Below are 21250 nucleotides of genomic sequence, written 5' to 3' on the forward strand. Positions count from 1 at the left end.
CCCGTGTCCCCTGCATTGGCAGGCAGATTCTCAACCACTGCGCCACCAGGGAAGCCCTCCCACACTGCTTTTAAAGAGTGTGTTGCAAATATTAAAATCTCCATAATATTTGAAAGTTTCCATTTAACGTATCTTTTCACTTTGTCCCCTGTCTTTTCAATATTACCCAAATAGGTTGCAAAGTCAGCACTGAATTTTAAAAATCCTTTTCTGAAAGCAAGTTTACTTATTCTGAGAACTGTATTAAAATTCATGTATGGTTTTTCAGAAAGACAAATGATTATATGTTTTGTTTTAAAGGATAAACTTTAGTTGGCCATATTTTTAGACCAAAAACTTCCAGGAGATTCAGATTCAATGAAGCTTATGTTTTTCTTCTAATTGAACAGAATGAAAAAAAGTGAAAAGCAGTTGAGCCAGATTACATGCACCAACCTGTAAACATAAAACAATTACATAAATATGGAAGAAATATGATATTAGGATGAACTGTGGTTTAACAACCTTTCTAGGTGGTGTCTACTTGGATATATTATATATGTTATCAAATTAATATTAAATCTTTTCAAAAGTTAGTTCCATATTTTAGAATTTCATACTATTCAAATCAAGAAACATTTGAGAATATACACTTTGATTAGTAGAGATGTTAGAGAAGAAAAAGAGAGTTTTTTTTTTAAAGGATCTGTGTTTGAGATTATTTATGGATACCATTGTTTTTTCTGCAAGATGCTGCCAGTCATTTGAATTCAATTTTTATTTTAATTTCTTAAATACACACATGAATTAAGAAAATTGGATAGTTTAACCAGAAGTTCATTTCATTTTTATAATGTGACACATACTATTTTTTCCCCAAAAGGAAATGTTCAAGGCAAGTAAGAAAAAAAGTTGCTTTTATAGAAGAGAGAAGAAAATCTTAAATTCATAACTTTATGCAAGGTTGCCTGTCGCCATAAGCAATGCTAGAGTTCTATGTTTCACAGCTGCAAAAATAATTACATGAGCATTATCTAAGCAACAATCTTTAATGGATTACATTTTGTTAGCTTTTCATTATATACTGTAAAAACGCAAATAACATAGTAAATGGAAAAAAAAAAACCTTGATTTATCTGACTTAGACCTTTGATATTTTTGAAAGACATTTTATTATTCATTGGTTTATTTGAGATATCTCAATTTGTAAATAAGATATAGTGTTACCAAGTTGGTTTTAAGCTCACCAAGCAGAACAGTTGTGCAAATTATTTATTTTTATTTGAAAAGTATTTTACTTCTGCATGTTTCAAGGGTGTTAACAATTTTCAGAGGTGTTATCTTAGATTAATAATGTGATCTAGCAAAAGCACATACTGTTTGTTAAGGTCAGTTCATTTGCTTTTTCTATAAACCTTACATTTTATTTGTGGTGTACTCTTAATACCTAATAGTAGTGTAAGTTCATAAATAGTGGAAGTTTTCGTACTCTGTTCTTCTATAATGTGCTAACAGTAGCTGCAGTTTTCAGTTCAGCAAGGCTTATCTTTGTGTCTGTGTATTTTATTAGTAAATAGTGTGTCTATGAAGTTAGACTTACAACAGTGTGGTGTGATCATATTTCCTTTGCTTTTTCCTTTTACTGTTCTTTCCAGAAATGAGGACAGACGTCTCCTCTTTGAAGCGGTATTTTCCAAGTGTTAATATTGTCATATTGTGCCCAAGTTGTCATAATATGTAGATTTAAAAATGGTTTTGTTGAGTGGATATTAAGGCTTACTCAGATGTATGCACACACTTAGCTGGCATAGAGGAAGGAAAAGTGGAGAATTGTAAGAGAAAAGTATAGGATTTTGTAAGTCTCTAAGCTTATTTGGGGTTTTGAAACCAAAATTTAAGGGTGACTTTTGAAATCGTAAGTTTTTTTTTCATTGTAGTACTTTATCCATGACAGTATCTTTAAATGCCATTGAAATGGAAAGACATTCATTCCAGTACAAAATTGTAGTATCAAATATTTAATTCAATAGATTTTTAAGGATAAATATTTATCACTTCAAATCTGTGCACTTAACATACCAATGAGCATATTAAGTATCAAATTAGATTACTAAAATTGTTCACCTTTTATTACACACTGGGGGAAAATGGGGTGGGAGAAAGGTAACTAACATTTTTAGACTTGTATTGAAGTGTGTATTTCCATGCCTGCTTTGTAAATATGGAAACAGAGGTATTAAGTAATGTGTTCGAGATTACCTGCCTCGTAAACAACAGAGCTGTGATTTAAGGCTAATTGATGCCAAATAATTCATGATTTCTTGGTGTTAACAAAATACTGAAGACAGTTATACTGTATTAACTATTTTCGAAATACATGTTTGATTTATTTTCTACATTTTATTCCAATAATCGCAAAGTGAATAATGCTGGTTCACAGTATGTTAGTATTATATTAGTATCCAGTTAGGATTATAGTAATGAATTGTTTCCGCCTCTAAAAAAATATATTAAATAATATAAATGGGGTTAATAATATCTCTTATTCTGAGCAGGTTTGAGAATTAAATGAAGTAATGTGTACTCCTCACCAAATCCACAAAAACCAAAAAGTACAGAACATACAAAGTGACATGGTTGGTAGCAATGCTGTCATCATTACTGGTGCCTTTTAACACTGTCCCTCACTCAGTGATAATGGAAAAACAGACAGTGTTTTGAATTTAGTCGCTTTGCAAGTTTGTCTAAAGTTTTTGTAATGGACATATTTAAATTATAGTGACTATATACTGTTATACAAGAGTTTGAAATATCTTTAAAGTATCTCAAATTTGGAAGTACATTTATTTGTACTTTTAATATTTTTGCTTGTATGCATGTGTAATCCATTTAATAACAGAAAACATCATCCCAACGTGTCATGTAAGTAAAAGGAGGGTTTGGTTATATTCATTAGCACATGGATGAGAGACTGTAGGCAGTAGACAGAGAAGAAGTGCAAGTTAGAGATAAGCCAAATGCTAACTGTGAGGGCACTAGGCAGCAAAAAACACTTGCCCACTGGCCTGTGAAGAATATCAAATTATCCCTGTCGTGTGCTTAAGGCCAGATATCATTATTAAATTGCATAGATTTTCCAAGATGTACTGAGATAGCTGTTAGTAGTCATTTACTATAATAAATGTCTCCTTCGCTGAAGTTCAGAGATAAGGACTGTATATATCATCGTTGAGTGTAATGATTTAATCTTGTGCCTGCAGTACTACGGGATGACTTCAGACAAAACCCTTCCGATGTTATGGTGGCTGTGGGAGAGCCTGCAGTGATGGAATGCCAGCCTCCACGAGGCCATCCGGAGCCCACCATTTCGTGGAGGAAAGATGGCTCTCCGCTGGATGATAAAGATGAAAGAATAACTGTGAGTATTTAAGCCAACGGTGGGGGACATTTAGAAATCCAACTGTGTATATCTTCACCAAAGAAAAAGAGAAAAAAGTAGGTGCTTTCAAATACAGGATTGCGTTAACTCCCATTTTCAATTCTTCTTTTAAAATAAATATATTTCAGTTCTCCCTGTGTTGACATAAAAATAAGTGAGGAAGATGCATGTTGTTTAGTTTGCTATTCAGTAAAAGAAAACTTTAATTTCTATGTCAGTGTCTTAGAGTTAACACTTTTGTGTATGACATAATTATTTGCATCACTCAGGGCATATCACATTTCTAGATGGTATAGTAAATAATTATAAACAGAATTCAGAAATATAGTATATTTCCAGAAGGCTTCTTAAATCCCTTCAGAATTTTTATCTCTTTCTCCTTTTTAAATTGCTTTTCTGTTCTGTAGAGTTTGATATCATTTCTGAAAAATCAAATCTCATTCTGAATGATGGTTAATGATGGATTGATCTCATTCCAGAATAAAATAGTGTGACTAGATTACTGGATTTCAAATTTCTGCTGTGATGTGAGTTAGAGAAGTATGCTGTCTGTAGTAAGTAATGATGCGTTTTCTTCTTGACGGCAGCGATTCTATGAGACTTCTTTGCTTTTTCTATCTTGTAAGGCGTTAACTAAAGTACCTAAGTAAACCAACTCTCACTGATTCTATGATTGTACAACATTCCCCTTTACTGTTTTCTTTGTTCTGCACGTACTGTCTATCTATTGTGAATTTATGAGCCAAGATTTAATGTTTCCCAGGAGAATGTGTGTGTAAGGCAAAGGTCACTGCTAAAGTTGTAGAAGAACAAAGTTATAACACAGACCACCTAATCCTAATAAATGCTTGCACTGTTTCTGAATAACCAGTTAGCAGATTAGCATGAAAATTAAATAGTGAGAAAAAAAAAAAAAAAAGAGAAGGTTGTGGTGGACAGGGATTTAGAGACCTTGAAAGAAAATCAAGCATTTTTCCTGCATTGATCCGAATTAGAATGAGTCTGTCAAATGATTTATTTAATTCTAGGAATTGGAGTGAGGAGGACCTCGCTGTACTTTTAGGAGATGCTGACAAGCCACATAGCAAAGTGAACTATATTTGGAAATATTGACTCGGGGAAATAGAGTCAAGGGAGCAGGGGAATAGAGATTCTAGGACCAAATGCTTCTCCTGTTAGTGATAACAGATTCCTTTTAGACTTATGCACAATTAAGATAATATTTTCCCCTTTAAAAACTACTTTAAGTCATTTGATGACCATTATCTGTAATTTACATTTTCCTACCCTAATAATTCAAACTCATTGAAACCATTATAATCCATCTCCTCCCTCATGTCTTTCCCGATTACCTATTTGTGTTTAATACAAATTAATGATAAAATTCTCAGCATTGGGGATGCAGCATTAAACAAAAATCAGTGAATGCCCTTCTGGAGTTTATATTCTGTGGTTAATTATACAGATAAAGCCAAAATAGATAGTATAACATATAGTATATTAGACTATAATAAGTCCTATAAAAAGTAATGAAGTGATAGACAGATTAATTAAGATTGGGGTAGAATTCCAATTTTAAATAGAAATGACCAGAAATGCTCCACATAAAGATGTGAAGAAATTAAGGGAAGGAACTAGATAGGTATCTGGATAAAGAGTGTTCAAACAAAATAGTAAGTTCAAAGACCCTCAGGCAGGGTGTACCTCTAACGTTCCAAAAAAAACAGGCAGAATGGTCAGCGTGGATGGAGCAGAGAGAGCAAGGGGAGATTTGTCGGAGAGAGCATCGGGGGTGACAACTCACCAGACTGTATTCAGCCACGAGAAAGAACAAAATCATGCCATCTGGAGCAACATGGATGGACCTAGAGACTGTCATACTGAGTGAAGTGAGTCAGACAGAGAATGACAAATATCGTATGATACCGCTTATATGTGGAATCTAAAAGAATGGTACAAGTGAACTTATTTACAAAACAGAAATAGAGTCACAGATGTAGAAAACCATCTTATGGTTACCGGGGGGAAAGGTGGAGAGGGAGAAATTGGGAGATTGGGATTGACATATACATACTACTATATATGAAATAGATAACGCATAAGGACCTACTGTATAGCACAGGGAATGCTACTCAATACTCTGTAATGACCTATTTGGGAAAAGAGTCTAAAAAAGAGTGGATATATGTATATGTATAACTGATTCACTGTGCTGTACAGAAGAAACTAACACAACATTGTCAATCAACTGTACGCCAGTAAAAATTTAAAAAAAAAAACCAAAAGTAGCCAGACTGTCTAGGACCTAGTAGACATTGTAAATAGTTTGGCTTTTCCTCGAAGCAAGGTGTAAAGCATCAGAGTTTTCTCAGCAGAATCCTCCACTCTCTGCAGTACACAGTGAAGGGCGATAACGGCCGACGTGGAGAGCACAGTGGGAGCTTTTGCAGTAATCCAGGCAAAGGGGAAATGGGGGTTTGGACCACGCTCTTAGGAGGTAGTTTGAAGAGGAGAGGTTATATTCTGGATCTGCTGTGAAGCAATTGCCGACAGAATTTGCTAACAGATTGGATGTGGCTTGTGAGAAAAAGAGAAGGATTACCTTAATCCGTTGGTCTGAGCAACTGAAAAGGTCGAGGTGCCATTGACGGAGATGCCATTAATTGTAGAAAGAGAAGATTTGGGATGGGAAGTATCAGGAACTCAGTTTCAGACACCGTAATTTTGAAATTCTTATTAGATATCCAAGTATAAATGTCAAATAGGCAGTTGGAAACATGAGTCAGAAATTCAGAGTTGAGGTTGAGGCTGGAGAAGAATTTGAGTTGTGGTAGACATAACAAGTACTCATTACCATACATTCCTCCCTTCCTTCTGGGCAGATGAAACACTTCCCAGCTTCCTTGCTACCGGGCAGACCCAGCCCAGTTTCGCTGGTTCAGCTTCATGAGCGATGAGTGAAAATTAAAGATGTTAAATACTAGTGGGTGAGCTTCCAGCGCTCTCTCTCTTTACCAGGTGGCAACCAAGGAGGACACATGTTCCAGGACACCCAAAGATCCTGGGTCCCTGAGTTAGGTGTAGTAGAACTTTCCACCCCATACCTCTGTCTTCCCATGGTGGACATGTAGAATGAATGAGAAATTTTTGTTGTATTAAGTCATAGAGAATTTCCTAGCACAGACTAATGCAGCCTATCTTAATGAATATGGGAGTCATCAGCATGTACATATTATTTAAAAACAGGAGACTGAAATCAGCAAGGGAGTGATTATACATAGAAAGGAAGAGAGATCCAGTCTTTAGCTCTCCGGGGAAAAGAGGCAGAAGAGCAGTGGAGACTGAAAGGGAGCAGTCAGAAAGAAAGGAGGAAAACCAGAAAGGCAGCCAACTGAAGATAGTGCTTTAACGAGGTGGCAGTGACTGAATCAGTTGCAACCAGTAGATCAAGTAATGTAAGGATTGAGAATTGACCATTGGAATTGACAACTTGGTCAGTCATTAATGACCTTGACAAGAGCAGTTTCAGTGAGTGGGGTTAAAACTCACTGAACTGGTACAAGAGAAATTGGAAAGATTGAAATCAGACACATTAGAATTGTATAGACAATTCTTTCTATATTGTATCTAACACAACAGTTAAAAGATAAAGGTGTTGTGGTCTCACATTTTGAAAAGTCTTAGTTAATCTTTAAGATTTTGTTTTTTGTGTATGCACGTGTGTGTGTGCATTTTTTGTGATATTAATAGTTTGAAACTGCTGTGGTAAATTTGATTTTTTTTAAATTCTTGGAACTTCCTGTTATATCATATACTGAATTAGAAGAAATGTTATGGTTTATGCCAAAGTGCTTAATTTACTAGAGGATTTTCATTTACATTTTGCTGTCTAGAAGATGTTACGCTGTAAATAAAGGGCACCAATGCCCCCCACCCCATTAGTAGCTTATAGTCAATATAAGAACCAACTGCTCTCAGGAATCAAACAATTTAAAGTTGCAATAACCTATGACTATGAAACGATGCCAAGATGTTAATGTATAAATAATTTTAAAATCATTTAAATGCTGTCAAAATGATGATCCACGATAGTGTTCCATATGCCAGGAAGTTGTTACGTCTGAAACTTTTACTGTTTCTAAGACCATCTGTGTGTTTTGTGTAAATTATGACTGTTAAACTGATAAAACACTGGAGGTAAAACACATCTATACATGCAGGGAAGTGAATAGATTAAAAATCAGCAGTTTGGATACAAAATTACTGCTCTTGTTTAGATCATAATTGTTTTTGTTGGATTTCTTCCTTTAGGCAAAACTAAAATTGAGTAATTAAAACAAAAACTTAAAACAGAAACAGAATGCCTGATGTTATTTCTAATTTTTTTTCAAAAATTCAAAGTAAATTCTTAAGAGATGTTGGTTATTAGATATTTTATGTGATTCTTCTTTCCTGAGCTTTGTTTTTGAATGATTGTTTTCATTTCTATTGTTAAAGTACTTTGCCAAATGTGTTGAGTACAGAAAAACAAGAGATTAAAGCACATAATATCTTTATGAAAGACAAGTGAAGATTGCACGGTTATTGCTACAGTTTTGGTTATAGGAATTTCTAGAGTTCTTTAATGTGGTGGCTTTCTTTGTTGAAAATTTAAAGTACAACTCTCCCAGCTGTGAGAACAAAGCCACACCCTACAAAAAAGGAAAATATGTAATTGAATTGTAGCTGCACCTGTATTTTTTTGATGTTCTTAAGTCATTTCTTTTTACACTGACCCGTATTCTGAGCCAAATTTTAGATCTATGATGATTATAAAGCAGGAAAATATAAAAAGCATTTTCTTATTTTCCTACCTGAGAGGAGAATCTTTTAGAACTTTTTTGGCATGTATTTCTTAGAATAATTTGAAGGAGGCCTTAGATGATGTTTGTCTCTAGTGTGTTTTTTTTTTTTCTAAACCTGATTGTATTTAGAATGAGAGATAGAAGTAGTTTAACTGGCAGGCTGGATTAAATAGGCTTACTTCATATGTCTGAGACTTAGTCATAACCATTATTATTAATAAATGAATTTTTCTCATAGAGATGAATCAGAGGACCAAAGACTTCTTTTTGATGTAGAATAACATTTGGATGTACTTTATAAAAAATGATATATAGAGTTTATTTCATTACATTTTGGAAATATTGTACTTAAAGTCAAGATTATTTTGTATGAGTGAAAAACTGAGAATGTTACAGTTGGAGAAAACAACTAATACCAAATATTGAGAAAAAAATTTGTGTTCAGTTAAAAAACTAAAATTGCCCTTGAATTAAAGAAAAAGATAAATACAGTTGAAAGTACATATTGCAAATAATTTCCTAGATTACAAAAGATCTGAATTATGTATAAAGATTGTCAATTACAAAATTATGTTGAATAAAAGCTGACAACTAGACCCAAAAAAGCCCAAGAAAAATTTTATCATGATTTTGGGTTTTTGAATGGAGTGAATCATCATTGGTAAAGAGAGAAGAGAAATTTACTAATGTCAAAACATTGTGAAAAGGTATTAAGCTTATTAAAAAATTTGCCATTTATTTTATATTTGTAGACCTGGGTAGTTTTAATATTGTTACCTTGGTGAAAAGTTAAGTGTGTTAAAAATCAGGCTAGTTTTGGAGGATCACACAATTGCAGAATGTCTGAGGCATCAGTTTCCCATATCTTTTGTATTGGCTCTCTACAAAAAGAAAATGCTCCTGATGGTAGCTACAGGAATTGCAGGCATAAAGACAGAAGGAAATAGCCCATCTCTCATGGAAGATTTAAATAAAACATTTAATTCATTTATAAGCATAAAAACAAATGTATTCATAAGTTAAATGTATTAAGGTATCCAATACTACCTAGGTGGTACTAATGAGACAAGATCAACTACATGGTTTACTTCAACATATGATAAATTGGTATAGCAAATTGATGCCATTATTTTAACAAAACAAAACGACAGTTGTATGTATTTGTATATGAGATCTGATGATTTATGACTAGGAATTAAATCTTTTGACTTGGATTGATAAATTAATATTTATAGGAATAATAGTAAATCCTCAGTACATGGAACATAGTAAATATGCAATAAATATTTATGTTACAGCTCTTCTGGAATGTTACAGCTCTTGTGCTTAAGTCTATCATGAAAACAAACTGAAAAAACACCACTCTATTTTTTTCAATCTGAAGTTTTTCAAACAAATGTGTCGAGTTTTAGAAATGGTTATTGTAGGGACACCAACAGTTTACCACTCTACCATAGTAATAACAATAGCTATTGTGTATTGAGCACCTGTCATGTACGTGAAACTTAATATTATCTCATTTAATCCCCTTTAAAACTCAATGAGTAAGCTATTTTCTTTCCATTATGGCACACGTATACCTGTCAATTCAGTCTTATGGATAAGAGGAGGAGGAGGAGGATATTGATATTAAACCCTTAATGTAGCACTTACTATGTGCCAGGTCCTATTCTAAGCACTTTATATATATTGACCCATTTTGTCTTGACCCTGTCACATAGATACTAAAATTTCACTAGTGCAGTGGTTAACTCCAATTGACTGCGGAGACACCTGCCTTTTGTTTTACTGACAACATTTTCTATAGGTCCTATAGATTTTGCCACATATATTAAAGACTCTGATTTGCTGTCAATGCAAATTTCAACTCAGAATGGCCGTAACTCTTAGTTTCCGTTGTGAAATATTGTCTTTGAGTTTGCAAGGGTCTGGAGAGATTAGTTCACACAGTGGAGGTTATAGTGGTTTTGAAACTAAGCTTGGTACATTTGAGAATTAGTCCATATTATGTCCAGTAATAAAAACTCTAACATAACAAAGATCTATAAAATTTGAAGTTTGGTAGTTTCACAAACTATGGCACAGAAATGGTCAAGTTGGACCAAAGGTTATAGTTCAGATAAACTAAAATGATTTATTCTGGACACTAGAGGTCTTACCTCAAAAGATTTTAGGAGATTATCTAAAGAGGATGATAAATGACTGTTTGCCATTTGGCATTTAGGGAAAGAAGGATTTATATTAAAAGGGAATGAGTCAGAGAATGATTTAACTGACTGTACTTTATAGCTAAGTGTCCAAATTGTGGATTAGCTAGGTTCTAATACCATCAGCTGTACACACGTCAAAAGTTATTGCTGAAAAATTAAGCAATTATGAGACATTACACAAATGAATGGGAAATTAAGTCAAAGAAAATATTGATGTACTAGCTTCACAGTTTCGTATAAATACAATAAAATATTGTAAAAACTAATATAGTAACAATACAATGTAAATGGTAAGATCTGCCTGGACTCAATTCTGAAATTCCAGAGTAAGTTTCTTCAAAGTAACCTTTCACCGTCATTTATCCTGAATTATTTCATTTTAGTATTTAAAAGAAGAGCTTAAAAGACATTCTTTTCATGTTCGAAACCCAGCTTTTTAAAAAAAATTTATTTATTTTTATTTTTGGCTGCGTTGGGTCTTTGTTGCTGCGTGCGGGCTTTCTCTAGTTGCGGTGAGCGGGGGCTACTCTTTGTTGCAGTGCGTGGGCTTCTCATTGCGGTGGCTTCTCTTGTTGTGGAGCACGGGCTCTAAGTGCGCGGGCTTCAGTAGTTGTGGCGCGCGGGCTCTAGAGCATAGGCTCAGTAGTTGTGGCGCACGGGCTTAATTGCTCCACGGTACGTGTGACCTTCCTGGACCAAGGCTTGAACCCGTGTCCCCTGCCTTGGCAGGTGGATCCTTAACCACTGCACGACAGGGAAGCCCTAAATTCTTAGCTTTTAAGCTAAAATTTAGAGATGAACAATGCATGCTTTTCCCATCTTTTTTGTATGTGGCTTTGTGACATAAACATTTTTGAATGACTTGTATTATTCTTTGAGATAAGCTGTGTCTTGAATTTTTAATTTTTTTCCTTCCTGTCTTCAAAGCAGCATGCTATAAAATGTTTTATACGTCTCATAGATTTTCTTGTTACTTAATAGAAAAAATAATTTAGATTATAAAGAAATACTTTCATTATAAGTTATTTATTTCTATCAAATCCATAGTCCAGAAACCATTTTATTGTCAATTTCATCTACTTATCAAATAACCGTATTGAGACTTTATTCTTTCTTCTCTGAAAATGTGGAAAAAATTTCACAGCATCTATGTGTTTTAACATGATGAGCAAAGGTTAATTTAAGTAGCCTTTTCTTAAGGTTTTTACTTATATGGGATGACCAACCATCCTGGTTTGCAGGGAACTGTCCTGGTACTAGCACTGAAAATCCCTAGTCCCAGAAATATAACCCTCGTTTCTGGGAAAACTGAGACAGTTGGTCACCCTAAGCCTAGATGGTTTAAATGAATTGATTGATATGTGAATGAGAAATCTCATTCATACAAGGTAAATAAAATGTAGTTTAAATAGAAGAGTTGTATCTACATCATTTCTTTCATAAGCAAGTTAAAGATTTGAAAATCATTAGTGAAGTTAGGAGAAAAATTCAATTATACATAAAAAATGATTTAACACCTCCCATTCCTCATGCTAAGAGGTACAATTGTTAGAATGCAGTATGTCATCAGTTCTTTTTCCAGTCCTTTTCTGCTTCCTGTGTGTCTTTGTAGGCTTCTTTGATTTCCCTTGTTGGTGTGATATTTTGGTAAAAAGCAGCTGACTCACATCCCATCCAAATCCCCAGTGTCCTCCAGATCCTCCATAAATTTGGCATTCAGCCCTCTCCTTGCCAATTACTTCCTTTCCCCCCAATTCCCACATGTCTCCTTCCTAAGCCAGCTGCTCCTCCTCCCTTCCTTCGATTAGTGCTTTCCTCTGGTCTTCCGACTTCTTTCATTGTTCAATGTCCATTGCTTCCTTTTCCCCTCTGCTCCCCTACAGGAAATCAGCATGCTTAATGCAGCTGATGTCATAGAGCCCCTTTTCCCTGAGAAGTTAAATTTGTGTTCCTGAAAAATAGATATGTAGTTCTGTTGTGGGAAGGTCAAAGGAAACTGGTGTATTGAACCAGAATTTTTTTCTGCCCATCTTACATAAAGAGTCATGCACATTATATATCATCTTTTTTAAAGAATAAAAATTTTATTCATGATTTTTTAAAGAATAAAAAATCTTTTTTAAAAGAATAAAAATTTTATTCATGATTTAAATATAAGTTAATATGAATCATGGGACTGAAGAAATGAGTTAAAAAGTAAATTTATATCCTATCCTACTTAATTTTCAAATTTAGTCATTGAAATACAGTATTAGTAAAATTAAACAGTTTCATATATTATAAGACAACGTTTTAAACCTATATGCATGATTTTATGGACGTTTGATCTCTATAAATTTCCATCTGTGAAATTAATTGTCCAATAATACCTATATTGGTTTACAGTGTCCTTGTGGGAATCCAGTGAGGAAATACATGTTATATGTCGTTTTAAATGGTGACACACTCTGTACGTATTAGTAATCAGTATTCTGGTGATTATTGTTGTACCTGCCTGAACTCTGGATAAATTTAGCAATCAATAACTTGATGGAAAAGGAAAATCAGGAACTGTTTATGCCACAGCAATTTCAACTTTTCTGAATTAACAAGAAGACCATATATGTGTATGAAAACAGACCCAGCATTTGTCTCATCTAAATTTCTATTTATGCTGATTTACAACTGTGAGAAAATCAATTTCTACAGAATCACCATGAGTATTTAGGGCAGGTGAATATTATGAGTAAGGAAAATTTTCAGACTAATATTAAGAAACTAATTTAAAATCCTGTGTTCACCCCTACTGTGAAATGCAATAATCAACTGGGGTTTCCACAAGAGAATTAAGCCCTAATGCCCTAAGGCATCCACTCTGTGTAATAAATTGACTTTTTTCCCGTGCATCCAGAACAGTTCTAGTTATGTACAATTCTCAGGGGAATTGAGAAATGCTGTGATTCAGATGAGGTTCACTGGTTGAGAAAGGCTGGTTTATCTTCCTAAGGAACATCCTGAACCTTTCCAGAAACTTGTAATTCTATTTAAATAATTAAACATACACTCATCGTGTTTGGCTGCTGAAACTAGAAAAAAGAAAGCCAAGCATCTCAGGCCTACCTGTGAAACCCAAGTACTCTTTTGAAAGGATTTTAATAAACTAAGGCCTTCTCAGTTCTAGCACACAAATTAGTTTAGATGACAATATAGTTATAAATATAATTCCAGTGAGTATTTATTTGATTATTGCTCTCTAGATTTTCATTATTTGTGTGTTAGACGTGCATTTAAAAGCTTGGATACTAAGAGTTTGCAGTACCGAATTATGAAAGTCTTTGCATATCCAATTCCCTCTGCCTGGAATGTTTTGACGCCTACACCGTCTTTGTCTAATTCACTCATTTTCAAGTTCCAACTTAAAGGCGAGTTCTTCAGAGGAGCCTTCTGCAAAATCCTACTCTGCACTTCCACACTAGATTTGACTTCCTATTATCTGTTCCTTTTCCTTTTGCTAAATATTTCTCTTTTAATCTATTGCAAATCATTACTTCTATATTACTCATCGAATATACATGACACATAAAGGTCAGCCGTATTCCCTCTGTCTTGTGGTTGGAGCTCAATACATATTTCTTGAGCAAATATTAAATGAATGAAATATAAATCATAATAATGTCTTCTAGTATACTCAGAACTGAAAAGTTGCTAATATGAACATACTTGATTCTATTTCCATACGCACTTATACATTTACTTTCTTATTCCCTTATAACTTGGAAAGGAGGTATCATCCACACCATTTATTATTTTCTAAAGCACGTTTTTTTCACTGCCTTATCAGCAAGAGAAGGAAGAGATATTATACAGGTTAATTATGTGAGTAAATATATTTCTGTAAGTGTGACTTACAGATACTTACAGAATCTTAGAGATGGAGCTGAGGAGAGATGGTAAATGGGCAAGTCCCTTCATTTTTAAGAAAGAAAGGGAAGCCAGGGGAGTAGATTTGCCCTGAGTCACTTAATGGATCTGTATCGTGAGTCAGGAATATGAGCCAGACCTCTCAATGCCTGTTCTGATTTTCCCATGACGAACTAGACCTGATCACCCCTTCTCAAACAACACTTAAATTTAAGATGTTTCCTAACAAAAAATCCACAGGTAAAGTGTTTTACTGGACTCATTTCATACAATTTTGCTACTTGTTTTGGTCCTGAATTCAGTATTTCTTATCTTAGTACCAGTTATAGAAAGTATTATTTTGGGCTTCCCTGGTGGCACAGTGGTTAAGAATCCGCCTGCCAGTGCAGGGGACACGGGTTTGAGCCCTGGTCCGGGAAGACCCCACATGCCACGGAGCAACTAAGCCTGTGCTCCACAACTACTAAGCCTGCGCTCCAGAGCCCACATGCTGCAACTACTGAGCGCACGTGCCTAGAGCCCGTGCTCTTCAACAAGAGAAGCCACTGCAATGAGAAGCCCAGGCACCGCAATGAAGAGTAGCCCCAGCTCGCCACAACTAGAGAAAAGCCTGTGCTCAGCAATGAAGACCCAATGCAGCCAAGAATAAATAAATGAATAAATAAAGGAAAATAAAGAAAGAAAAAAAAAGAAAGTATTATTTTCTATATTTTCCCTTATTATTTTCAATTATTTATCCATTGGGTACAAACATGGCCTTGTGTCACGTTGATTAATAATTCTGTATGCATTTTTGCTTTATCAATTATGTTTTTAAGAACATACCTAAATTCATCTTAAGTGATTGATTATCTGAAATTGCCTCAGGATTTCATCCAATAAATAAAAATAAATTACAGCAATTTAAATACTAAGTTAAGGTTAACTTATGGCCATCTTGGGAAAGTCTGAAGCTCCTTTTTTGAAACTGCATTAATAACTAGACCTTGGTCACATCCTTTAATTGTTGAAAATACTAAGCTAATAATAAATATCTTCCCTATTTATTAGGCTCATAATGAGAATCAAACCAGAGCAGTGAAAGTGTTTTGAAGACTCACAATAACAGCCTTATTGTAAGGTGTTATTTTAAGTAGTGCTGTCTTGATTTTCAGTTAATGTTCATTCTGCATTGATATTAATAACTTGGAGAGGTAAGAGACCAGAGATTTTTAAGTTCCGAATGAAAAAGAACCCTTTTGTATTATTTAGTGGACAAAACACACAAACAAACAGAAAACAACACTGATAAAAATGGTATATCCTGTTTCAATCAGTTTTTTTTAAGTGTACAAATATATGAGTCTCCTTCTGGATGCCATATACTTTTAGGGGCCTCTGTAATTTATAGTCTGCATGCCCATTTTTGTCTGGGTCCCTTGAGACACCTAGTTGTAATTCCTAATAAAATCCTTGTAAGTCCATATAAAATGACTCAAGTACCGCAGAGAGGGTGCAAGTATGTTTGGATGCAGAGATAAAGTAGCAGAGGCTAAAGAGTGCCAGATAAAATATTGTCTAGTTTAACAAATAATCTTTGGTGACTTCAGGAAACAATATACTATAGTTTAACTTTTAACTTTCCTCTAAGAAGTGTAATGAACTTCCATATGAGTAAAAGTCCTAACATATGTGAAAAATCAGAATACTCTTGAACAGTTTTGGTATTGTACAATGTAGATTTTTTTATCCAGCTTTGTGTGAATGTTGACTGTCAGTACTCTTTTAAATCTCTCAAGATGATTCTGGCCTTCTGAATTTTTTTTCCAAATATGTTTCCTCCAAAACAGTTTTGAATATTTTTCCAAAATCTAGTCCCACCCAAATGTTAGTTTCAAGAGTGCCTGGCAGATCTGCCTAAGCCGCCTTCGGTATGGAATTCTGCCAACTCCTGAAATTCACTGGGCCAAAACCTGATGTGGATGTATACTGCGGCCCAGCATCCATGATCCTTCAGTCAGAGGAGATCTTCCAGAAAGAAGCAAGCATCTCAGAAATTTGACTAAACAGCTAAAAAGGTTATAGCTCATAATTCAAAGTAATTATCAATACAGTGTACTACCAGAAGTATTATAACTCTACAGAATGAACACACATGGTCAGAGACAGAGCTCATAATAGGAATTTCTGATTAACTTAGATAGCTGACTTACAAATGTTGTTGTCCCATTTGTTTTTTCCTTATAATGCATGCTCACTCAAGCAGCTGGGTTTCTTCACTTTCCAAGCACTTTGATATATTTGATCAGGCCATTACATTTTTCCAAATAGCCAAGGACTAGTGGAATTTTACTACTGTCTGGGAGCATTTTGTTTAATTATAGGTTAAAGTAGTTTGCCAACTTAAAGGTACAATCTTCTGTGGTTTCAAGGGTGGTGTTCCAACCAGTTTATTTTATTTTCAGTGTTCTATTAATCACGGATGAAATGTTTCTCTAAAGATATAGTTTTAAAATTTATCTTAAAACCTTGCTTATAAATCTTGCCTATAATTTGGAAAATATTTATATGATATCAGAGTACTTTTTCATAAATTCTGATTTTAAAAAGTTGACTTTTCTAAATGCTTGTGATTTTGGTGTTTGCTCATGATGGCCCAGACATAATTTTATTTTTCTGTTTACCACAGGAAGAATGAATTGTAATCTTTAAAAGCAAAGTAGTAGATTCAAAAGTGCATTTGATTGTACAGCATTCTTTCCTTAAAACATAGTTCAAAATGCAGAAATCAAAGAAAATATTTTAAGCCTTTAAATTAAAAATTATTTTTAATCTGAGCAAAGGGGTTGGGATTTCCTTTCCATAATTTATAATTGGCTAAAATTGGTTTTATCTATTTCTCCATCTTGTTCATATTGTCACTTTTAAAGAAGCTCTCTCCAAAAATAATCCCAAATCTTATGCTGAGGCTGATGTCTTCCCTAATCTAATGCTGATTCTGCATTTCTTTTGTCTAAAGGTGAGTTGTTTTAAAAGTACTAATACTCTGTTGGTAACATCTGACCACTTCAGTTTTTATCTCCTTAAGCCCAAAGAATTTGATAATATGATAAATCATGCACTTGTAAAATAATCCGGTGTGCATTAACAAAATTACTAACAGATGGCACAGGTTTTCTCTTCTAAAATCTTACAAACCTAGGTGATCACGAAGCTTTAAAGGCTGATCACACTAGGAAAAGTCTCACGTCTAAGTCACCTTTAAGAACATCATCTTGTATGGGAAAATTTCAAAAGCAGGTGAACTCAAGCTGTATAATACTGGTTGAAAATAATGGAACTCTGTCTCCTTGAGTGGATAAAGTGTAATTTACTAAGGAATCCATTATTTCTTATTTCTTTGCCTTTTAACATTCATGGTGTCACTCTTCTCTCTCCTAGATACATCACATCACCATATTGCTACATACATCATGCTTATAAAAGATCATGTCAGATTTTCTCATCTTTATTAGGAAACCTTATAAATATTCTGTTCAAATTTTAAATACACCATAGTAATAAGTACATATTTATATGGGGAAAGAAGAGCTATTCCTCTGTATAGGAACTAACGTAAGATATTTACCTAACTAGATTTCGCCTGCAAAGAGCACATGCATATGTGAAATGTAAACATGTACATCTTTTCCACTGGCAGCTAGATGGATTAATGGCAATTAGATTGGCTATCCCAATCACTCAGGCTTAAACATGGAGTGTAATGGATGGAAGGCCATCAATCTAACGGACTCAGGGAGGTCCACCAATAGCACCTATTTCTTCGCCAAGCCATTGGGTCTCGCAATCTATACAAGACATTGCTAATTTGTAGTTTGTAGCGTGAGAAGCACAGAAAACATGAGCTCTTGTTTTCTGTCCAAAAGAAAGTGCGCTATGTAAACTTTACTTTGGATTTATGTAGAATGAACTCCAATCACTTACTAAATGATCTGGAGCAAGATTCTGATATTCTCTGAGCATTAGTTTTCTCATCCCCAAATAGAAAAATATACCTCACCTGTGAGACTGTTGTCAAAATGAAAGATGATGCATGCAGCAATGTCATACACACAGCACATGTTGCTGTGTCATGGTTCTCATTAATCACAACAGTAATGATATTCCAGATTATTGTTTAAATACAGTAGTAAATTTACAAAATTTATCACAGGTTCACTGATGTATTTTTCATGTGTTTGTGGAGAAAACTGCCCAAAGCATTTTACACTTAGGACATAATTTTTTTCAGGTTTCTCCAGTTGTTAAGTCATTTAAAACTCCTATTGAAACATTAGAAAATGTAAATGTATTTATTACTTTTGTATGAAGTCATCAGAATTTGAATTTGTCTTCCACAAGGCAATAGAAAAGAGTGTACTTCTAACATAAATTCTAAAATATCAAGCCTTTTTATGAAGAGATGATGACTGAAATCAAAGAATTCCATGTATCCTACATCTCAGATCTTGAAAAATCTGATAGTGTCCTTTCTATATTGGTGTTGAGCAAGATTCTAGAGATACAACAAACTCCTTGCCATTGTAGAACTTATATTTTATATAGAAGAGAAGCAAGAAGCATAAGATCAAGTTTTTTATTTGTTTGTTTTTGTTTTTGTTTCGTATTGACTTTATCTTGCGCCTTCATTTTCCCACTGACCGATATCACTAACACCAAAACCTTACCCTCTACTCAATCCTGAAATCTCCTCTTTAGGTTTGTATGGAAGCAACCTAGGATTCACAAAATTCTGAATTTCAAATCAAAGTTCAAACATTACAACTCATAGCCTCAGGGTTAGGAGCAATCCAAAACACTGAGATCCTTAACAGCATTAATACTTTTTGCACTACATTTTCTGTTCAGTATGTTTTTATCTTGACTGAGGAACTGAACCATTTATGGCTGAGAAGGATTGTCACAAACAAGTATCATTCCAAATGGTGTTTGAAATACTCTTCAGATAGACATTTTCTCTTTTGTTTTCACAGATAGCTATAGAACTATAAGGGGCAGGGTGCATTTATTTTGATTTCTTATTTGTCCACAAGTTAACCATTAGTTCTCAGGAAATAGAAATACATGTGGATAATTCTGAAGGTTAATGTAACACACCGAAAAGAGTTCATTTAAGCCCTAGCTCAAACCTTTCTTCCCAAGATTTTATTCTCTTCCTTACATGTGTAAATTAGCCTACTTGTTTTCTCTTAGGTAGTATGTAGATATATTTTCATTTGTTTTACCATGTGCAGTGGTGGAGGAGAGGGGGTTATCGTCTTTTATCTTATCATCTGTCCCTTATGAAATGAGGCACACATTTGCCAAATAAGAGAGCTAGGTTCCGGCAGAGTCTTGTGATCAATAAAAGAGAGTGAAGCAACTGGCCATATGGATATCGAATCTCTGACCGACCCTGTCTGATGAGCCTTGACTCTGATTAATCAATTAAGCCTGTCACTTGCAAGTCTCTTCTTGTTCTCCTTTGACTCTTTTAGATTAAAATACCACAGAATGGGAATGAGTGTTTATTTCAATTTGTAGCTACTTTAGGGATCTTCATACTTGCATAGAATCTTAATAAACTGTATTAAATGCTTTTATTGCTTTTTTTATTTTTGCAAGTTACAAATATCTTTCCATAAAGCAATTCTCCTAGGTTAATTTCTGTACTTCATTTCCATAAAGTCATCCTGCATTTCTAAATCCAAGAATCCCTTATATACTCAACCTTGGTTTGACTTTGTCTGCCATGGTTATATGTCTTCTTCATATAAGTGAATTTAAATTTCAAGAGTAACAAAATAGTGTCTCTGGAAAAGGCATTATCTGAGCAAGGCATTTGGTGGTGAAGGAAATTCTCACACTGGACCAAAATTGGAGAAAAGAACTAAGCATAAGAACCCATGGTGAGGAAAAAAGATTTACTATTTGAAAAGTATTTTCAGCTGGTCCACTTGTAACTCAAAAGAGCCAAGTGTTTGAAAATGAGCTTTTCTCCCCTCAAATATGATTAGCATTTGTCATCTTTATTTCTAGAGTATAGTCATAATTCCTTCATAGATTTTTATTTCAGGCTGTCCTAACAGTGACTGTATGTAAATTCAGAATTATAGCCAGATGGTTGCAAGAGGTGATAAAAAGCAATCCTGGTTTCGTAGGAAAGTGAAAATTGCCCATAAGACTTTGTTTTTACCTTTAAAACAGCAGGACATTGTTTCATGAGACCTGTGAAGGAACCAATACATTAACTTTAATGGCTAGGAACTAAATTAATTTCTCATATGTATGCAGAATACTACCATGAAATACGTAGAATTTTCAGAGGTAAAGATCAATCAACTTAAACTTACTTTGGGGGGATAGCTAGCAAAGGCTATTTTCTTCCCAAACCACTCTTTATATTGCCTCCTTTTTATAGGATTCACTTTTGGGTTCTGATCTTAATGACTTGGGAACCAGATACCTGGGGAATCAGCTAAAAGCCCTCACTGTTTCATCTGCTCTCCATTTCACCAGCAATCGGCAGTTGTCTGCCCCTGGTTTAGAATACGATAAATTAGAGATGGCTTTCCCGGTTGACTGGTTCAAGAAAATGGGTGCTCAAGAGAAAATGCCAAACCCAAGTCTTCATATTGACTTTGAGCCATGCTTAAGCAAGCAAAATAGGTGTCTTTTAAGGAGACTGGGTTTCTTTTTTCTATTATTCCTTGTTAAAATTAGGATTCATGGCAAGATCCTCCGGTGATATAAACTAGATAGATAGAAAGGTAATAATTTATACCTTCACAAAGAAAATCATCCTCTCCCTGTCACTAACTCTGCCTCTCTGCAGGGTGGCGCCCACTTGCCTGCAATTA

The 21250-nt window shown here is 34.4% G+C and overlaps 1 protein-coding gene across 1 annotated transcript in view; it reads left to right on the plus strand.

The window, feature by feature from the left end:
- ROBO1 (roundabout guidance receptor 1) overlaps positions 1-21250 on the plus strand; it is a 385969-nt gene that overhangs the window by 246256 nt on the left and 118463 nt on the right. Inside the window, exon 3 of the mRNA XM_068546911.1 lies at positions 3240-3397. Within this exon, the coding sequence (XP_068403012.1) occupies positions 3240-3397 (158 nt within the window). The remainder of the gene's footprint in view (positions 1-3239; positions 3398-21250) is intronic.

Source organism: Eschrichtius robustus, chromosome 6 (assembly GCF_028021215.1).
Source record: "Eschrichtius robustus isolate mEscRob2 chromosome 6, mEscRob2.pri, whole genome shotgun sequence".
NCBI lineage: Eukaryota > Metazoa > Chordata > Mammalia > Artiodactyla > Eschrichtiidae > Eschrichtius > Eschrichtius robustus.